The sequence below is a fragment of the Babylonia areolata genome, chromosome 4 (genome assembly GCF_041734735.1).
Source record: "Babylonia areolata isolate BAREFJ2019XMU chromosome 4, ASM4173473v1, whole genome shotgun sequence".
Lineage (NCBI taxonomy): Eukaryota > Metazoa > Mollusca > Gastropoda > Neogastropoda > Buccinidae > Babylonia > Babylonia areolata.
The window spans coordinates 7,627,332-7,649,121 of record NC_134879.1 but is presented as its reverse complement, the minus strand read 5'-3'; the positions used below and the strand labels follow the sequence as shown (position 1 = coordinate 7,649,121).

At 43.7% G+C, this 21,790-nt stretch overlaps 1 protein-coding gene across 2 annotated transcripts in view; it reads right to left on the bottom strand.

Moving 5' to 3' along the window:
* LOC143280817 (protein FAM98A-like) overlaps window positions 1-21,790 on the bottom strand; it is a 122,393-nt gene that overhangs the window by 99,352 nt on the left and 1,251 nt on the right. For both annotated transcript variants that reach the window (XM_076585515.1, XM_076585516.1), the window contains exons 2-3: window positions 18,212-18,360; window positions 122-178 (exon numbers count right to left, since the gene is read on the bottom strand). In XM_076585515.1, coding sequence (XP_076441630.1) covers window positions 122-178; window positions 18,212-18,360 — 206 coding nt within the window. The remainder of the gene's footprint in view (window positions 1-121; window positions 179-18,211; window positions 18,361-21,790) is intronic.

The window sequence follows — 21,790 nt, the reverse complement described above, 5'->3', positions numbered from 1 at the left end:
TTCAATCCATAAGACATTCACCCCTTAAGTATGACGTGGATGACTAATCAAAGACTTCAGATCTTGTAACAATTCTGTGTATCAAAGCACTATACTTTAATCAAAAGCCCCTTTCACTTACCATATTCTCGAAGGAACCCACTGACTTCTAGAAGAAAACTAGAGGCATCATCTGGACCTGTAGACATGTAACATGCAAAATTGCAAATGACATCATCAACTTCTTTCATTCTCATGTCAATTCTTGCTTGTATCCAATCACACTACTTCCTGTCCTGATACCTCTGTATTAAGCAATAAAATATTATCAAAATCAATGTCAGAATTTCTGTTGTACACATGCCAAATTTCAAAGTAACATTACAGTGAAACAGTTAATAATAATAATAATGGATACTTATATAGCACACTATCCAGAAATCTGCTCTAGGTGCTTTACAAAAACGCTTTTGTTAACATAATACATATCTATGTTACATACACACACCAAAATGTGACTACACACACACACACACACACACCACACACACACACGCTGCATACATACATTTTAACATACATGTGTATCTAACAGCTACCCTAACACATACGCACACATAGGCAGGCACAAACTTACATAAACACACGCACACACAATACACATTCATATATATGCATGTAGTTATGTACACATACATATGTATACACACATAGTCAAGCACAGCTAACGCAAAGGAAGTGGACCTGCCACAATTGAACTTATTGCTGAGGGAAAAGGTGAGTTTTGAGACAAGATTTAAAAGATGCGAGGGAATCAGAATGACGGAGGTTATCAGGGAGCTTGTTCCACGTCTTTGGCGATTGAAAAGAAAACGATCTGTATCCATAGGTCTTACTTCTAACGTGAGGTATCCTGAGAAGTCGAGTATCAGAGGAAGAACGGGGCTGGCGAGACGGGGTATAGATATGGATGAGTTTAGAAAGATACTTGGGGCCAGATCCGTTGATTGCAGAAAAGGTCAGAGTGGATAGCTTATAGTCTATTCAATCAGAAACAGGCAACCAGTGGAGAGACCGAAGGAGAGGAGAAACATGGTCAAATTTAGAAGCTCTGCAAATGAGTCTGGCAGCATTATTCTGAATTCGTTGGAGTCTGTCTAACAGATATTTGGGAAGGCTGGCCAAAAGAGAGTTGCAGTAATCTAATCTTGAGAGAACCAGAGAGCATACAAGTGTCTTGGTTGCATCGGTTGAGAGATAGTGGCGGATAGAGCTGATTCTACGCAGTTCCAAATAGGCAACTTTACAGATATTCGAAATGTGCTGTTGGAAGGAAAGAGACTGGTCTAGGATTACACCAAGACTGCGAACAGAGGGAGAAAGTGAAACAGGTGTGCTATTGATCAGAACAGAGTCAGGAAAGGAAGGATGTTGACGAAACTTCTTTGGACAGGTTATCATCAATTCAGTCTTATCATCATTTAATTGCAGCTTGTTGAGAGTCATCCAGTCCTTTAGGCCTGCAATGCACTCCTGTGTTTGAGTCACCAGTGCATCAAATTCAGCTATGGAAGCCGACTGATAAAGTTGTGTGTCATCAGCAAAGCTCTCATGCGACATCGCATGATGACTGATGACATCCAACACAGGAGCCGCATACAGCACGAAAAGAACAGGACCTAGGACGGACCCCTGTGGGACACCATATTTCAAGGCAGATACTCTGAGTATCTACCATTTACACATACTTTCTGTGTACGATCTGACAGGTAAGACGTGATCCATGCTAGTGCAGTGTCACGAATACCAAAGGAAGTTTTAAGTCTGTTCAAGAGGATAGAGTGGTCGATAGTGTCAAAAGCTGCTGACAAATCTAAGAGAGCGAGAACAGATATCTTATCCTCATCAAATCCTGAAAGCAAATCATTCACTATTCTAAGAAGGGCTGTTTCGCAACTATGACCACGTCTATAAGCTGACTGGTGGGAATTAAGTAAACCATTTTGTTCCAGATGAGCTAAGAGCTGAGACAATATGATCTTTTCTAGCAGTTTTGATAAAAATGACAGATTAGAGACAGGTCGATAATTTTTCAAACAATTATGATCCAAAGATGGTTTCTTGATGAGTGGACGTACAACAGCAGATTTGAAGCTTTCTGGGAAACAACCAGACAGTAAGGAAGAATTGATGACATGAGTAATATGTGGCAGTAGAACATCAATACATTCAACCAACAAAGAAGATGGGACAGGGTCAAGCTCACAGGATTTCGGACAAGCGCTCAGACACACTCAGAAACAGTTCATGGCAAATTTATAATTGTACAAATGTCACAAAGGTTTTCATGACCTTCAGCCAAGATCAAGCATGAAATATAACATTTTCTGTAGGTTTTCAAACTATGAATCCATCCATTCAACTTTCAAGACACGCTGAAGTGTTATATGTTTTTAGGAAACACAGACAGCTGTCTACTATTCTAGTTTTAATCTTTTTAACAGGAAAAGAAATTGATGATGATACAAGACATTTTATTAAATAGTTGATTTTTTTCCAAATCAGTTTTTCATAGAATGACCCAGAGAAGTAGAGGATGAGGAGATGGGAGAATGACCAGAGGTGAGAAAACATTAAGAAAGACTTATCTTCCCCCCCCCCCCCCCCCCCCCCCCATTTTCAAGACTTTGTATGCCTTACTTTTAAAGCTTCATTTTCATATTATTCAGTTTCAAGACTCTTAATCTTCATTTACATCCAGTGAAACTTCTTCTCAGTACAGGATTGTTTTAACTGAAACATACTGATATTGAGTGATAATGCTTTGTTCATTTTTATCATAGCTGATTAACAACTTGACATAGCAAGATTTGTGCGCCGACTGGTTTTTCTATGTCCCATTCATTTCATTAAGAAGAGGGCAAACTTCTATTAAAATTGGATGAGTCCGAACATTTGTCCTATTGTTGTCCAAGCAGATGTACACCCCTGACGAGGACACAACTGAACTCCAGTGGACTAAAATTGGGCTGTCCCTTTCCATTGTGCCTGTGTCCATCTTGCTGCCATATCTGATTTTTCATGCATTTTCTCCTGGTCTGCTTTCATATGCCCATTTTTCTTAACCTTTGAAGGCTGCACATCAGTGCTTATCTACCTACTTGGGAGATCTGTGCAGAGTGTTGCCAGTCCAGCTTCAGTCATGGATTTACCTTCTTCCAAACCTAATGATTTTGTTCTGTTGTTCTCTGGCACTACAATAGTTGGCTTGTGCCAGACATTTACATTACTTATGGCCTGCCTTTCCTTCCTGTGCCGCTTCTAACCCACACCACTACACTGTGTTAGGATGTGTGGCCTTACTATGTTTAGTAGCGTTAAACCTGCTATAATAATGGAGTGATGGCCAAGAGGTAACGTGTCCACCTAGAAAGTGAGAGAATCTGAGCATGCTGGTTCGAATCACGTCTCAGCCGCCGATATTTTCTCCCCCTCCACTAGACCTTGAGTGGTGGTCTGAACGCTAGTCATTCGGATTAGACGATAAACCGAGGTCCCATGTGCAGCATGCACTTAGCGCATGTAAAAGAACCCACGGCAACAAACAGGTTGATCCTGGCAAAATTCTGTAGAAAATCCACTTCAATAGGAAAAACAAATAAAACTGCACGCAAGAAAAAATACAAAAAAACGGGTGGCGCTGCAGTGTAGCGACATGCTCTCCTTGGGGAGAGCAGCCCGAATTTCACACAGAGAAATCTGTTGTGATAAAAAGAAGTACAAATATAAATAATTATATTTGCAGAACAAAGATATTTTACAGTATTTTAGCTTAAAAGCATGTTGTGTAAGCAGGAAAGATCTGGTACAAAGGTATGGTCTGTGAGTACTGTTTTTGGCTATTTCAAGCATGTTGTGTATGCAGGAAAAATCTGGTAGAAAGGTATGAGAGTACTGTTTTTAGCTATTTCAAGTGTGTGTGACTGATGTGTAAGGGGCTTCAATGAAATAGAATAAGAAGGCTGCTCTTGTAAGTTGTAGCAATAAATCACTTGTCATTGTTACTTAAATAAGTGGAGATAAATAGGAGGAGTTTGTATTATACTCCATGTTTGGTGTTACATATACTTACCATGTCAAACTGATGCAAACTAGGCCTATTGGTTTGCTCTGCTTGACCAAATTTCGCGCGGCTAACAGTGAAAAGACGGGCCCGCCCGCTCTCAGCCAATCAAACGCCTCTAAAAGCTATAAGCGCTGAATCATTCCGTGGCCATGAACCAAAATGCCCCATGAGAACCACGGCAGAGACGCGGGGACGGACGGGCGGGCATTCGAGTTTGACATGGTAAGTATATGTAACACCAAACATGGAGTATAATACAAACTCCTCCTTTTGGTGTCATATACTGTACCATGTCAAACTGATGCAGAATTTAAAGCAAATGGAGGAGGGCAACGCCTACTGGTTCGTATGGGGAGCCCTTGTAACTGAGACGGCAGTGTTAGCCGCGACAAAGGAAATCCCCTTGGAACCGTCAGCCCTGGTCATACGGAAATTCCTGAGGTAGAAGTTGATGAAGGGATTCTCAGACCGCCAGAAGGCTGCCTCCAAGACATGCTGCGTTGGCACTGAGTGCTGGAAAGCAGCCGAAGTAGCTATGGTCAGCACTTCGTGTGCTCTGGGATGAAGACAGCTGATATCCCTGTGTGCATGAGAGTAGGCTCTACGAATGACTTGGGAAACCCAGCGGGAAATGGTGCCTGCAGCGATGTCTTTCTTGTAATTCTCATTGAGGGAGATGAGCAGACGCCTCTGAGAAGAACGCCTATTTGCGAGACCTATCCCAATAATATTTGAGACACCGAACAGGGCAGAGGTGCCTATCCGCATCATCTTGGGCAAGAATATCAGACAAAGGTCTGACCCTCAGAGAGGGGGAAGGAACCTCAGGGTCTTGGTTCTTAGCCAGAAACTCTGGAAGGAAACGAATAGTGATGGAACCATCTCTGTGGAAGGCCAGATCTTGTGGCATTCCACTAAGACCATGCAGCTCACTTCTACGACTGCCTGTGGCCAGCCACAGAAGGAAAGTGGTCTTGAGGGTGAGGATGTCAAAAGGAATAGTCCCCAATGGTTGGAAGGGCTGTTTTCGAATGAAATCCAGCACCAGGAACAAGTCCCAGAGGGACACTCTTCTGGGGTCTCTAGCTTCCTTCCGAGGGGCACCCCTAGCCACCTCTCTGAGCAGGAAATCCGCTTCAAAGGCGGGACCACCTAGCTGTTTGCATTGTGGTACAGATGGCAGACCTGTACCCTCACACAGAACTAGCAGACAGGATGAGAACCGAGGAGCAGAGAGCCAGAAAGTTGGCCAGCTGCATGCTCGTAGGGTTCGTAGGGGGAATGCCCTGAGCTGTACACCACCGCAACCATTTCTTCCAGCGAAAGTCATACGAAGTCTCCGTTCCCTGCCTCCTTGCTCTGGTGACTATGGAGAGGAGGTGAGAGGAGGCACACCCCTGGGTCAGCGCAGCCGACACAGAGGCCGACCGAGGGGTCGAGGACTTCAATGGTGATGCTGACAGTTCCGACCGCACAGCAGCCATGCGTGCTGGTGGAGCAGTTGAGGATTGGAATGAGGAGTGCCCGAGCGAGGCTGCCTCAGCAGATGAGATTTGGTTTCAAGTTCCATGGGTGGGAACATGTGTCAGGGACTGAAGGTCCGGAAACCAGGTCTGGGCTGGCCATTTCGGCGCAATGAGGATCAGCTGCGGGTGTTCCAATCTGTCTTTCCGTATCACCTTGGACAGAATTGGAAAGGGAGGAAACGCGGAGGCAATCAGACTGCTCCAGTCTAGAGAGAGAGCATCCACTGCCCACGCTTCTGGGTCGGCAACCGAAGAGACGTAAGTGGGAAGTCTCTTGTTGAACAAGGTCCACCATCGGCCGAAACCACTGTTCCCACACCCACTGAAGGCTGTCCTTGTCCAGGGTGCACTCTGTGCATATGACACTCTTGGACCTGCTGAGAGCATCTGCCAAGATGTTGGTTTTTTCCCGCTAAGTGTCTCGCTGAAAGTGGAATGCCCTTGCTGTGGCACCAACGGAGGAGAGCCTCGGTCCGCATGGAGAGGTCTGCCGAGTGCGCTCCCCCCCATTTGTTCACATAACATGCGACCGTCGTCTTGTCCGTGAACAAGCGGATGGTCTTGCCAGTGGCCTCCCCCATGAAGTGCAGGAGAGCCCTGCGAACTGTCTCCAGTTCCAGAACATTGATGTGGCATAGGCGCTCCTCCGGGGACCAAGTCCCTGCTGCATGGAGTGAGTCCATGTGGGCTCCCCAGCCCAGGGAGGAGGCGTCTGTGAAGAGTGCCACCTGAAGAGTAGGTGGGGCTATGGGCACTCCCTGTGTCCGAAGGGGGGTGATTAACCACTCTGATATCACCTCGAGGAACCACTCGCCCAGACATAACTGGGTATCCCATGGCTGAGTGCTCTGGGACCGGCGTAACCTCAGTGCCCTCTGGAGAGGGCGCTTGAGAACCCTGTCCAGGGGAATGAGAGGTGCCATGGACTCCATCATGCCCAAGAGGGAAGAAAGTGTCCACGCTGTATCTTGGGAGGAGTGGCGCCAGTGGCTGAGGAAACCTGCCAGACGGTCCCAGTGATCTGGCGCCAGAGAGACTATCATGGACCGCGTGTCGAATCTCATCCCTAAGAAGTCGAAGGACTGACTTGGGGACAGATCGCATCTCTGCTGGTCCCTGAGGAAGCCCAGTTGGGAGCAAAGGTCTAGAAGTCTGGCCGTATGACTCAGGCACAGGGCCTGCGACTGGGCCAGGATAAGCCAGTCGTCCAGGTACACACAGAGACAAAAGGATTCCGAGCGGACGATGGACACCAATTCCCGCACCACCTTGGTAAACAGGAAAGGGGCAAGGGGTAGACCAAATGGGAGGGCCGGGAACTGGAACCCCTTGTCCCTCCACACGAACCTCAGGTACCGATGGGATGCCGAATGGATGAGTATATGAAAATAAACATCTTCCAGATCGATAGAGGTAGGCCAATCACCTTGTTGGATGGTCTCCCGAATCTGTGCCTGTGCGTCCATCTTGAATTTGATTTTGGGGAGGAATTTGTTGAGGGGGGACAAGTCCAAAACTGGTCTCCACCCTCCCAAGACCTTTGGAATCACCAACAACCAGCCGTAAAAACCGGGGCCCGGGTCCGAGAGTTGAGATATAGCCCCATGAGGAGTGGGTGCGATATCTCTTTTTCTAGGACGCTCTCCTGCTCCGTCGAGCTGGGCACCTAAGGAGGAGGAGTGGATCTTAGAGGGGGGCGGTCCTCCACCCAAGACAGCATGTACCCCGACTCTAGCACCGACATAATCCCGTCGTTGAATCCCAGAGCACACCACTGATGTGCATGCCGAGACAAGTTTCCTACTTGGAGGGGCTGAACGACTGGCGGTGCTGAATCGGGGCCCAGTCATTGGGGGTGCTGCCTTCTGGCCTTGGGCATGGCCGGTCGGCTTGGACGGACATAAGGTGGTTTAGTCCTCTGCCACTGATTCTGCACACGCTGCTTTGACTTAGGCGGCGTGGTATATGGAGGGGCCCTGGTGGCCGGTCTCTTCAATGGCATAGAACCCTGGAGCCCATGAGAGGTGTGGGCCAAATATGAGGCCACCTCCCTGTTTGTCTCTGCCCTGTGGCTGACAAAATGGGGCGGGAACTGGCCGAAGAGGGAGTGCTGCTGTGCTGGGATGGACCGCATGAGACCAGATGCTACCCTATTGCCAAAAGCGTGTAACCTCTGGTCGGTGAAGAGGCCAGGCGGGACAGAGGAAGGAGACCCCGTGTCCTGATTAACCGGAGACTGTTCCCACAGCTCACTGGCCCTGTGGAGGAACGTGTCGAAGGTGTACGCCATGGAAACCTCGAGGAGGCAGCAGCGGGCCAATTTGTCCCACTCTGCTAACGTTTTAAAGGACAGGGTAGCTGAAGTGGGGAAGGTGATGTGTACCAGGACCACACCCCTCCCTTGGAGGAATCTTTAAGGAACTTTCCCGGGGAAAAGGCGCCCGGGGCAGAGAGGGACTCCCTGCCTGGAGGAGGGATGGAAGCAGCACCCCTGACAGTGCGGGTTGGCTTATTAAGCCATTCCTGCACCATTTCTGGCACTCTGAGTCGCCTTGTGGTTCTGGAGTTAGAGTCACATGGCGTAAGGAGGGTCAAGGGTAACAAAGTAGCCTGAGGGACTGATTCAGCATACGTGACCCTATTGGGGAGGGTCAGTTCGAGCTCGGCAAAGTCCGAGTTTAGTTCAGGCTGGTCCCTAGGGAGGCGCGGGCTCAATCTGTCCCCCCTGGGATGTGGGCGAAGAGTGCTCATCTGCTTGTTCGTCCTCATCCGAAGACAGGGGCTCCCACTCTTGTTCGCAGTCCATCCCCTGCTGGGTGCCATCCCAAGTGGATGTACCCACTGGGGCGTCCTGTGAGCTGTGGTCAGCCCAGCGGGATGAGCTGGGACGATCCCGAGCCGGGACCATGGCCACCGCTGTTATGTCCTTGACACCTGAAGCGGGTGGGGAGCGTGTGGACCGTAGGTCCAACCATGCTTGGGATGGTGGGTGCCACCTCTTGAGAGGGCGTCCCTGGATGCAAGAGGGACCCACGGGTGCTGTGAGGGGACAAACACCCACTCATCTCACTGTAGGACCGAGGGCTGGGCAGGTGGGAACCGCAGGCTCCCCCGGCCGAGTAGGGCCCCTCAGCCGCTGTCGGTCCTGACAAGAAGGCCGTTGTGACCGTGGAGGTCACCTGTGGGTTGACAGAGACCCGATTTGTGGACAGAGTGGCAATATTGGTCGAGGAGCTCGACCTGACCGACAAGAAGTCGATCCCACTTGTCGGGGCTGTGTGTGTCACCCTGTGAGATGTGCTGGGTTGGGTCAGGTGGGGAGCGGACAAGGGGCTGGCCCTTGGTACTCCCGGCAACCCAGCGTGCACCATAGGTGCACCCCAGTACGGGTAGAATGGGGGTAACTACCCGTGGGCACCAGCCATACTGTGACCCAAACCCCAAGGGTCACTGGCGCGTTGACCTCCATGAAGGGAAAAAACCTGGCCAAGTCGGAGGGAGGTCAGGTCCGACTTGGGTGTCAGTCCCGCTCGCAGACGAGGGGGCTGACTGCCCGGAACCGCCTGACACGCGCGGGCCTCCCCCAGCAGGGGAGACCGGCCGGATAGCAGGAAGACCTGCAGAGCAGGTTGCCACGCGCCCCGAATCCCCTCCCGTGGGGAGACTGGGGTGGCTTGGCCCGGGGTGGGCAAAGTAGAGATCCCCCCCCGGAACCAACTTTTTCTCCCCCCCCAAAAGGAGGTGGGGGAGGGGGGTCGACAGAGAAGGGAGGAGGGGGAACAACAATGGGGCCCGTGAGGGCCGTCTCCGAGTGGGGACCCGGGTAATGGCCGGGCGCGGGCTCCCCTTGGGAGTTCGCGCCTAGCTGCGAGTCCCCACAGCCAGGAGAGGACTTGCCATTCCCCCCTCTCCCTGCCTCGCGCTGGGACACCTCGGGAGGCGACGCTCGTACCTCTTTCGCCACGGTCCCCTTCATGACCGTTTTACTGGTACGAAAGTCGCCTCCGCGATCAGCGTCTAACGACGCATCGCCGCGGTCCGTATCGGGAGGAATCATGAGCTCCGGGCCTGGGAGAGTCTCTTGCCGAGTCTCAATCCCAGCAACATGATCCCTGCCTTCGTGGTATGGCACACGAGGCATGGAACCCGCGCTTAGGCACCCCGCAAAAATCCGACCCCCAACAGAGAAAGGAAAGACAGGATCGACTTAGAGCAGAAAAAAACGAACGAATCGAGGGTGCCGAGTCGAATCGAGTACACAGAATGTAAGAATACAATAAACACAAGCCGCATGCAACAAAATAAGGCCAAAAGGATACGCTTAATAGCCAAAAAAAGCATAAGACGAGACAGAGCGTAAACCTGACAAGATGGCGTGGAGAGCCTTGGCCAAAGGGATGATTCAGCGCTTATAGCTTTTAGAGGCGTTTGATTGGCTGAGAGCGGGCGGGCCCGTCTTTTCACTGTTAGCCGCGCGAAATTTGGCCAAGCAGAGCAAACCAATAGGCCTAGTTTGCATCAGTTTGACATGGTACAGTATATGACACCAAATGTCTAATTAAGATGTAGTAACAAGTAGTTGTCTGTCATTGTTGTTAAGTAGAAAGCAGTAGTTGTTATAGCAACAAATACATGTCTTTCTATATCATTTCTGCATTCATGTTTTATTTTTGGGTGTTGTTTCCATGATGATGGAACAAAGTTATCATTCAATATCTCAGCATTTACATGATTTCAATTCCTTATGCAAACCGTGTAGGAGAAAGTACAACAGATCAGAACAAAATAGGAGCATACCACAAAAAACATGTGTCAGTGTTTCTTCAGATACCAAGGTTTTCAACTTGAATGTTTTGGAAGATAAGGAGGGAGTGCACTCAAACTCGATCTGTGCTTCTTGTTCAAAACAGTTCAGGATGCGAGAGGGACTGAATCAAATAAGTGTACTGTAGACAGGGGAGGGGTCTGTGTGTGGGGGGCTGCAAAAGCCTCTGATTGTGTGATGGAAAGGTGACATCTCACTGGAGGGTCTGGGGGGAGAAGGCCTCCTGAAGCTGGAAAAATAACCACCAAGTCTACAGATCCCAATAACAGTGCTGGAATCACAAATGTTTCATTGTTCAGCATGGGTCAACATTACCTTTTTGAAATGGCAATAAATAGTCAGAAGAAAGAACAGTGTTTCCTATATGCCTAAAATCTTGTACAAATCAAAAAATATTTTGCTTGTAATGGAGATGAATCTTTGGTACTCTAGCTATAGATCCTGGATCTGAATAACATATACCAACTGCTGCTGTCAAGTGTATCCCCACATCATTGGCTGATGTCATTTTAGCACACACACACACAATGTCAAATGCTGCAGTTTTTGTTCAATTAAGTGACCACTTGCTCTAGTGGCTAGACAGGAACATTGATCATGTGTGTGTAGGGGGTGGGGTGTTGGGGGATTGGGGTGGTGTTGTGTGCTTGTGTCCACACATACATATGTGTGTGTGTACGTGCATGCGTCTGTATGTGTCTATGTATGTGCATATACCACAGACTGTGCGTGTGTGCGTGCGTGTGTGTGTGTCATTGTGTGTGTGTGTGTGTGTGTGTGTGTGTTCCAAGGACAGGAGTTAATCATTTTTTGATTGATTGTTTGCTTGCTTGCTTCTTGTTGTTTTTAATTCAAACTATAAATCAAAGTGCATTTGTTTGTTGTTTTAAATTCAAAGCCCGCTAGATTTAATCAAAACCACTCAGAATTGATTCTCAACCAGATCAAAAGTAAAGCATCATGTTTGGCACAAGAGTTGGTTCCATCAACACTGAACAGTTTAAAAACAGGCCTTCAATTATGGTATAGATGAAAAGAGTATGTCATTTTTTTCTTAAAATTTTGCAGTCAAATACATCCAGTTGTGTTGCAACAGCCCTTGTCGGTGACATCATATCTTATCTAACTTCTAAGTTTCGCCCCCTACCAACTCCCCCATTTTCTCTTTAGATTTGTAACAATTAAATGTTTTTGTGAAGGAAAATGAATATGGATTTCAAATCTGATAATTTTTCCCATTTATTTTGATTGTAGATAACTATCCAAGCATTTTAAAGTGATGTCAATAATTTTTGTGCATCAAAAATGTCTGTTTCCACCTCCATCAAATGACATCTGAAAAGAAAACAAACAAAATACAACTGGAAATAGCATGCTTATTGTAAGATTATACCTGTAGAAGAAAATAAAACAGGTTATATGTTTATGAAACCAGTCACAAAGCTTGTTAACTTGTTAACACGCAAGTGAATAACTGTCCCAACAATGACAAACAAGGGTTCTGTCAGATAAAAAGTCGATCATGTTCTCAGAAACCGAACAGTCAAGTGGGTTTTTTTTGTTTTGTTTTTTTTTGGTTGTTTTTTGTTGTTGTTTTTACACCAAAGAGTTTCTCCTTTAGAGGGAGAAGCTCTTTGATAATACTCCCTCCTGGTTGCAACTGAACTGATAAAGTGTCTGCTGTGCATCTTGTTTATCTGCTCTACAAATGAGCTGGTCAACTGAACTGTGACAAAAAGCATGAAACATATAAAAACACAAGATTCCTGTCCACTGTTGTCTACCATGGGTTTCATGAAAAAAAAAAGAATTATTGGCTGTTATCAGTTCTACTAGATGAACACTGTGAAAGTTCACTGAAGTCAAGGCCACAACCCTTTCCCACACCCTCTGGTTTTCGACCTATCATCTTACACCACTGCACTCTCTCAGTCTCATCTCCCCCTCTTCTCAAATTACGTGAAAGTACTGCACCCTTACAGTCAGTCATTGTGACCTGCTCAAAACTGATGTCTGATTGGATAGATTGACTAGACAAAACATCAAATATTGCTGGTCAGTTTTGTCACTGTCCTTGTCATCACCTTCGAGTTGAAAGCCAATCATCAGACAAGATAGAAGCATCTCTCATCATTCTTACCATACATAATCATTTGCACAGCCTGCAAAGTTGTGTAAGTTCATTGACTGGAACCACTGTCTTTGCTGGACAAAATTTCAGATGCCCTTTTTGCATATGATACAAACCCACTTCAGGCACACTCAACGAAGTCCAGCTAGCAAAACATTATCGAGAAGAAAGTGTGTTTATAAATATAATGCAGACACATTGAATTAAATCTTCAGATCCTGTTTGTGTTCTTTGAACCAAACTGATAAAGGAACAAGAAAGGCAAGGCCTTCAAGACTCACTTGTGATAACTTGAGAGAAAAAAAATTAAAAACTGATAAAAATTGTTTTTTTGAAATGTGTTCTCTATTCGTTATTGTAATCAAACAAAGCTTGCGTTAAAAAAAAGAAGAAAAAAAAGCGGCTTCGAAGCAGATTTGAACCATGGACATTCATTTAAAAAACGACTGGTTTTATCCACTAGGCTAACGCAGGTAGAACGATGACGTTCGAAAATTATTATTTGAGCATGTTCTTTTAGCGGAATAAATCAACAACAGTAAACGAAGTGATAATGCCCTTTAAATCATGTTATCTTAGTATATCTCTGGCATTTAAGAATTTCTTTCAAGGAGACGTTCCCATCACCTCAAACACACTGCAATATGTGGTTTGTTTGTTTTTTTTTGTTTGTTTTTTAGATCTGCAGAGATCTGTGTTTGACAACTCTTTAAACTCGCTGAAAAACGACATGGTCCATTCAATTTCTCTTTTATGTTCATTCTAAATTTCTAGTTAATTCAGCATCCACTCTAAAACATTCATATGCAGTAAACATGTCGATGGTTATATCAGATTTTTTTTTAATTTGGTGGTAAAGGAGACGTTGCCATCTCATCAGGCTTTGCAACATGTTATATCAAGATCTGCACAGGCCAGTGTAGACAATGCTGACCTTAACTCAGTGAAACGGTCAATTCAAATTTTCTTTTATGTTCACTCTAGTTAATTCAGTGTCCACTTTAGAATATTCATACGCAGTAAACATGTCAACAATGTAGGAAGTGTCACTGTATGTGTTCTGTCCAGAATTTGTATTTCTTTGCTTTTAATTGCGAACAAGAAAAACGAGATCATGGTGTCTTCTTACCAGACATTGTCTTCATTCGGGCAGCTGCAAAAGGGTAACAGTGTTTTTGGAATCTGGATCCAGCATCAACAAAATAAACTGTTCATGATCCAGAAATATGGCAAAATTTGGGAGAAGAACAACCTATTATTGGTATGACTATGAAGATTCTTTATTTTCTTATTCAACTCCATCTGTCTGGAATGTTCAGTTTACCTCACGATCTTCTTCACTCTACCTCATTTCAATCTCTTAAAACTGGTCTGAAAACACTTCTTTTTGAAAACGCCTATCCATAGAGACCTTCTATACCTTTTCAGTTATAAGCCATGCAAACTCACTCTTTTCCATTGTGTGTGTGTGTGTGTGTGTGTGTGTGTGTGTGTGTGTGTGTGTGTGTGTGTGTGTAATTATGTAATGTAATATGCGTAGTCTCTGAATCTGTTTTATATTATTGTGCGCTAAAATATTATCTTTCTTCTTTCTTTGTGAGTTATTGCGTGTGTGCGTGTGTGTTGTGTGTGTGTGTGTGTGTGTGTGTGTGTGTGTGTATGTGCGTGTGTGTGTGTGGTGTGTGTGTGTTTAATGTTTACTGTAAAGCACTTTGAGCTCTCTTTAAGGGAGGAAAGTGCTCAACAAATGTCCATTATTATTATTACTATGTTCAAGCCAAATTTGTATTGGCAGACAAAGTATTTCCAGAGAAAATGGCAATGTTAAACTGAAGTTAACCACAGACACACATACAACCAAACACCGGGTTATAACATTCTCACTTTGTTCACACAACTGAGTCAAAAATAAGAATAGATGCAGGATTAAGTGGATGTCTTATGGGCACTGTGGCAACATTTTGAGTAGGATGTCAGCTGACTTCTTAGAGGCAGTGAACAGGTTAATTTGTTAGCTTTTAAGTCCCTCACTGATTTGTAATTTATACTTTCCATGAACACAAATAAAATATCTCAAGCAATAGAACACTGAAAATATACAAGATAATAAAAGAAGTGATACAGACCAGTTGGAGAAGGAATCTGAGTCTGAAGATAAAGAAACAGAATTAAATTCAGGCCTATCACAACCAGCTCTAGTCTGTCTCTAATTTGAAGTCAGCCTGTAAGTTTGCTAGTAATTTCTATGCATACTTGTCAAATCTGTTGCTAAAATTCTGTGAAAGACAGGGTGTGTTAGTGAATTGACAACTGAATTTTGCTGGAAAAGATTATTGTGACTAAATTTGTGTGACTTCACATTCTCCAAGAGGCAACTAGAATTACTGGCAAGTTTATTTTCACAGTGTACAGCTGGGGAAAACAATAATGATAACTGTTGCCTGAGTGGGCTATTGCTGTTTCTGTTGTTTTTGTGTGTCCTGTTCTTTTACAGGTCCATGGTGGGCTGTCACTGTGCCAGGGAACTTACAAAGAACTGAGATGCCACTGGCATCCAGATCAACACTTCCATATACATGTGTCTGAATTTGGAGTCCATGGGGAGGGATGCAGTTTGGGCTGTCATCAAATTTGTTACTGAAAAGGTTGTTGAAAACACTATCATAGGCAGTTTTTCGGTTATGAGAAAGCAAGATGTCCAGATCAGTGACAAAACTGTTGTGCAGTTTTCAATACACTTGTTTTCAAAAGCAAGTCATTGCTATTTTTTGTTGTGTTGGAATCATGAACATACTTGTCCTTGCAACTGCAAGTAATTCTAGTTGACTCACTTGTGTAAACAAAGCGAGTCTATGTTTTAACCTGGTGTTTGGTTGTATGTGTGTGTGTGTGTGTGTGTGTGTCTGTGTCCGTGGTAAACATTAACATTGACATTTTCTCTGCAAATACTTTGTTAGTTGACACCAAATTTGGCATAAAAATAGGAAAAATTCAGTTCTTTCCAGTTATCTTTATATTATAATATTGCACCTCTGGGATGGGCACAAAAAATATTTTTAAAAAAGAAGCCTAATTATATGCAAACTGCATTTACTGTTATATTCATATTTTTAGTATTCTCTAAACTTGGCACTTTGACCTCTTATTCTGACACAACAACAAGAGGAGTCATTATTATCATTTTTTGTTCAAACAGGAACTTCTTTTGTTAAGCATGGAATTTTTATTTATTTTTGCAAACGTTTTGGTGCAGATAGTAAAAAAGGGAAATTACTCTATAATTAATGCTAGGGGACTTAATTCATCACAAGTGAGTCTTGAAGGCCTTGCCTCTCTTGTTTTCTTCTTTGCACTTGTGATCTGTCAGTATGTCAGTCTTAACAAACTGTTTCCTCTATTGCTTATTCAAACCTCTGTGTGTGTGTGTGTGTGTGTGTGTGTGTGTGTGTGTATGTGTGTGTGTGTGTGTGTGTGTGTGTGTGTGTGTCTGTGTGTGTGTGTGTTGTATAAAATTTACTAAGAACTTTATATATTTTATAACTGTGTATAATCTGCATCCATTGTTAATCATGACAAGTTACCAAAAAGCATGATATGTACAGCGCATCATGATATGGGATATACTATACTTTACATCCATTTACAGTGGTGTGAAAAGCTAGCAGCTGTGTCATACAACATCCACTATACTCATAGGCATTAGGTGAGCACTTCCCCAGTGCCCCTGATTACGCACAGAGGTGCGTTCAGTGATGTACAGATTTCAATTTGACGCACAATATTTCTGGTACGTGCGTCACAATAACACACACTTTTTCTCTTTGTAAGAAAAAAAAAAAAGCTTCTAAACCAGCATGTTCGAGCAGATAGCTCTAGCAGATGACAAGCCTGCTTCACAGAATTACTTCCCTTACTGAAGACATGTTTACCCAGAAAGCATTCACTCAATCATCAACCATTCCATATAAACGCTGAAAATGTTGCCAACGCATTGGCAAGAGGGCGAATACACGCTTGTCAAATAAAAGCTGTACTGGCAGAGATTCTGAACAAACTATTGTTGAAACATGTGATCCACTTGAAATATGGGCCGCAGCCCATTTGACTACAGCAAATGCCATCAAAACCTACTGAGAATGTAGACACTGTGAAGGCCACACAGAAAGTTGGTAAGTGCAAATTTAATGACAGAAGGCTGGAGGTGTTTGACTGGTGCTAATTTTGCTCTGGGATGCTTTTCATCACAATCTGCATTCGAGGTTCAGAGTCAATGCTTTCGGCAAGCGGACACTTAACAAAAGATTGAAATAACAACAACCCAGAGACAACCTGACACAGTAACAGCAGATTCAGCTGAGAAATTCTGTCAACAGAAAAAGCGCCTGACACTGGTTTGAAGTAAATGAATATGTGCAGTGATGGCCTACAGGCAACGCGTCCGCCTAGAATCTGAGTGCGCTGGTTCGAATCACAGAGTCGCCGGTATTTTCTCTCCCTCCACTAGACTTTAAATGGTGGTCTGGACTCTAGTCATTCGAACCAGACGATAAACCAAGGTCCCGTGTGCAGCATGCATTCAGCGCACGTAAAAGAACCTACAGCAACAAAATGATTGTCCCTGGCAAAATTCTGCTGAAAAATCCACTTCGGTAGGGGAAAAAACAACAACAAAACAACTGCATGCAGGAAAAAATACAAAAAGATGAGTGGTGCTCTCAGTGTAGCGACTCGCTCTCCCTGGGGAGAGCAGCCCGAATTTCACACAGAGAAATCTGTTGTGACAAAAAAAGAGAAATACAATACCACTGAAATTAAGAATTCAATTGAACATATTTGTGTTATTACTGTCTGAAGGATGATGCTTGACATCATGCTTAATTTCAGTTTTGTTTTGTTTCATGTCACAAGGTTAGACAAGGCTGTTGTTTTTTGGGGTTTTTTTTTCTCTTAAAGACTTGTTTGTGACAGTAGTATATAACCCCAGATCATGCTTGCAGTCATTTCATGGTACTGCCATTGAGACACATTTGTTATTGATTTGACTGCAGTTTACTGAAAACACTTTTTTTTTTCTTTTTTGTTTTTGTTCTTGTAATTTTACTTTTACATTGGATTACAGTTTCATAAGTTTGACCAAAGTTTGTGTGTGTGTGTGTGTGCGCGTGCGTGTGAGCGCGTGTTTGTGTGCATGTGTGTGAGTGGTGTCTGAGGGAACAAACAAAAGCAACAAGCAGAAACGACTCTCAAAAATTGTGAAATGACCCCCCAAATGACACCAGGTCATACTGACCCTCAAAATGTTAATTTCCTCACACTCTGATATCATGTAATGCAGAATTTTTAATTAAGTGTCTTTAGCGAAACTGCCATGCAGTTCCTTTTCCTGATTTCCTAAGTTCTTTATTCCTAGATAGATTCCTTGAAGAGCGCAGGACCACACCAGCACTTCAGCTGACTTGGTTCTTAGATGTTCTTTTTAGTTGGGCCCATCTCCATTTGACTGTCTTCATCTCATTCTCTATGTACATGCATCTTCTCCATGTCTGGTCTATCTTCTTTTCATTTTCCTTGAGGATTACAGCCTGATTTCCCATGATGATGTTACTAAAACTATTCATACTCACAGGTAATTGCATGAACACGTTCCTCAACACCAGTGAGGTCAGCAATGTGTTGTACCAGCCATTCCACAAGCTGTGTGAAGGTAACTGATGTTGGACCTTCTTCCACTGCTTCTGCTAGAGCATCAAGATCAGACAGAGGTCCTGTGTAGCTGTAACATAATTTCATGTTTAGTTTTTTACATTGGATTTCTCTCCATCTTTGTCACACTAGTCATGGCAAAGTCAAATACTGTGATGCATTTGTTTTTTGTTTGTTTTGTTTTGTTTGTACATAATTATAATTAGATAGTGTATATCATATGTCAAGTTTAATTCAAAGTCAGGCATATCAATTGCAAATATCAGTGGAACTAAGTCTTACAATTATATTATCCTTAATATACAGGGTACCACATCATGATCAATGTTAATAATGTTAATAATATAGTTCAATTATATTTCATTAAAATAGGGAACGAGTGATGACGTCACGAAACAAGGATTGTCAGAGTTATTTCCCTTCATTTCAGTCTGCTTCACTTTTGTTGATTCTACGATCCGACTTGCTTGAACATCTCCTGCTCTAGATTGATTAACAAGTGTAAAACGGAAATGCAAAGGAACCTGAAATAGGAAGAATGTTGACAAGCTTGATCTTGAGGCAAGGCGTCCATACATAAATAAACTTAGCTTTGTGAATGGCTTCGACCAGTACGATTCAGTTGAGAGTGATTGTGTCTGGTGTCTGCATGTGTCACTTTCACTCTGTTGTGTGTGCGCGTGCGTTTCTTCTTCAATTTTACGCCTGTTCACTGAGACGGAAAAAAGTATGAACACACGCATGTTCAGTTAGTGTGCTGTCAGTATGTGTGCTTGGATGCACTGATCAAAACAAAATTTAGATCAGTGGCTTGTGTGTTAGTGTGTGTATGAATGATTCACTGCATGCTTTGTGTGTGTGCTGTGTCATTGTGTGTGTGTCTGTATGAATTTGTGAACGTGTGCCACTCTGTGTGTGTGTGTGTGTTGTGTTAGGGAGAGAGGGAAGGAGAGAGAGAGAGAGAGAAAGTGTGTGCATGTTTGTGTAACTTATGTGTGTGTTGGGTGTGGGGGTTGCTTTCAAGCGATGTGAGCCAACAGCTCAAGCATACATATATACACCCACACTATCACAGCACAAAACAAACACACATACTGACACTGTACATAAACACATACACATACACACAGAGTACAGGGCAAAATTCACATAATTCTACCTCAGTATCTGATAAGGATAAGATGCTGTCCCCCCCCATCCACCCTCACATCAGGTTCCAATTACTCTTTTTGTAACCATTCTAAAGTGGGCAAATTTTAATGTATGTTCTATGTCTTTTGTATGCATCTGACATTTGCCTTAGGTGAAGGATGGAATTTTCACTTCAGCACACATTAGTCCCACTTTTTCTTCAGTACTGAATCCACTGTCAGCAAGAAAAGATCCCAAAGCAGTAGCTGATTTTAAAACCCACTTTCCTCTGTTATGTGCTTACAAGACACTTGCTCACCCACCCCAGCCTTTTAGTATCATACCTACAACCCCAGCTTTTAGTATTATACTTACATATCACCGTATGATTGTGTTTGTAATGAGAATCTGTCATGTCTCCTGCATGAAGATCAGATGGTCTTTTCATGAAAATTTCAAATGCTTAATCAATTATTGCTGCTAGTGCTACTTTTTACCCAAAGGATTCCACAAACTGATGTAGTATACATGACAGTGTTCCCAATGGGCCTGATTTTTTGAGGGTCACTGTGACCCTTTGAATGGAATTTTTGAGGGTCATTGTCACATTTCTGAGGGTCAACAGGAAAACATACAAAAAATCAATGAAGACAATTGTACAATGAAAAGAAAAGAAACCCACACCTTCTCCAAACAAGGACATTCAAAATGCTTGAATACAATGAAAACACAGTCAACTACTTATAATGAGCACATAACCATACTCACTACTAATGAACACACAACAGCGTTTGCCTGCATCGGCAAGGGAAGTTACTCTAACACGTTTTTGGCCAGCTCAGTTTCGTCTGCTATGCACTAGCCTAAGCTTAGGCCCACGATGTGTGCTTCGCGGTTTTCCTGGAAGCCGTAAGATGCTTGTTAGTTTCAGGAAAAAGTGTGCGTCACATTGACGCACAGGGTAAAAATTTTGTGCGTCAAAGTTGTAAATCTGTGCGTCATTTACGCACATATGTACGTTTTTGGGAACAGTGCATGATTGTAGACACAGTCTCACTAAAGTCATGATCAGCATCTGGCAACAAGAGGCACCTTTTCTCTTGTGGTAGAGAAGGCAGTAAAAACTAATACTGTCAGGAAAATCACAAAACTGGGATATCATGAGTAAAAGTTTTAAATTTTCAATATTTCCTCCCTATTCTTCACTTTTTTGTGTTGGGTGTTTTCTGTTATTTTCACTCTACTGTGCCCAAGGTGAAAAGATGGGGCCCAGTATGGTGAGACTTCAAGATATCACAGGCAGGCCTACTTGAAAACATAATTAAACCTTTTATGGTGACATTTGCAATTAATCTCTTTCTCACAAACTTATTCACACACACACGCATACACACTCAGACTCACACTCTTTCTTTCTCACTCTCTCCCTCCCCACACACCTTTTCAGCTCAGTTCAATGAAACTGTTCATAGTAGATATATATGTTTGATTCAAAAATATATAGAAATATATGTGTGTCACTGTGTGTATTGCTATGTGTGTGTGTGTGTGCAAATCAGTCAATCAGTGTGTGTGTGTGTGTGTGTGTGGGTGTGTGTGTGTGTGTGTGTGCGCGCGCGCACATCAGTGTGTGTGTGTGTGTGTGTGTGTGTGTGTGTGTGTGTGTGTGTGTGTGTGTGTGTGAGTTCACCTTGTATACTGATCTGAAGACACATGTCTTATTTCAGTTTTCTGTGTTTTTCTTTGAAACAGTTATTAAGCAGTGTGTTCCAAATTTCCAAACTGAGCAAGATCTACCATGACAGTGAAAAGCAACTGAAAACTTAGGCACACATTAATTATCTCTCCTTTGTTCATCAGAAGGGAACCTGGGTCGAGACTGTTGAAACTAACACTAGTAACAGTAACAGACACAGGTCGAGACTGATGAAACTAAAAGACACAGATATATAAAATCAGTTATTGTTGGATAACATGTTATTTTCTAGGTAAGTCCTGTAGTGAAGCCATAATATAAGCTAACAGATTGTGGGCCTTCATCTGAACATGGGTCAGAATTCACTTCAAAACCTTGTGTTAGCCAAAGTTTCAACACAAGAAATGAAAACTAGCTTATTTCGAGATAACACTTCAGAATTCACTTTATTTCGTAGCTAACAACATTGTGTTATCTCCACAGAAATGTCTTGATCAAACACGCAAATGTTCACTGGTATTTGCAAATGTCACTGTGGTGCACCGGATAGCTTCAATACATGCCTGCCTCCTTGTCCTGTGACTTTTTCAACCTGCTTCCTGCTGTAGTATCAACTATGGAAAATCGTTAAAAATCGATACCCAGTGAGTCCCAATTCAGTACTGTATCCTCA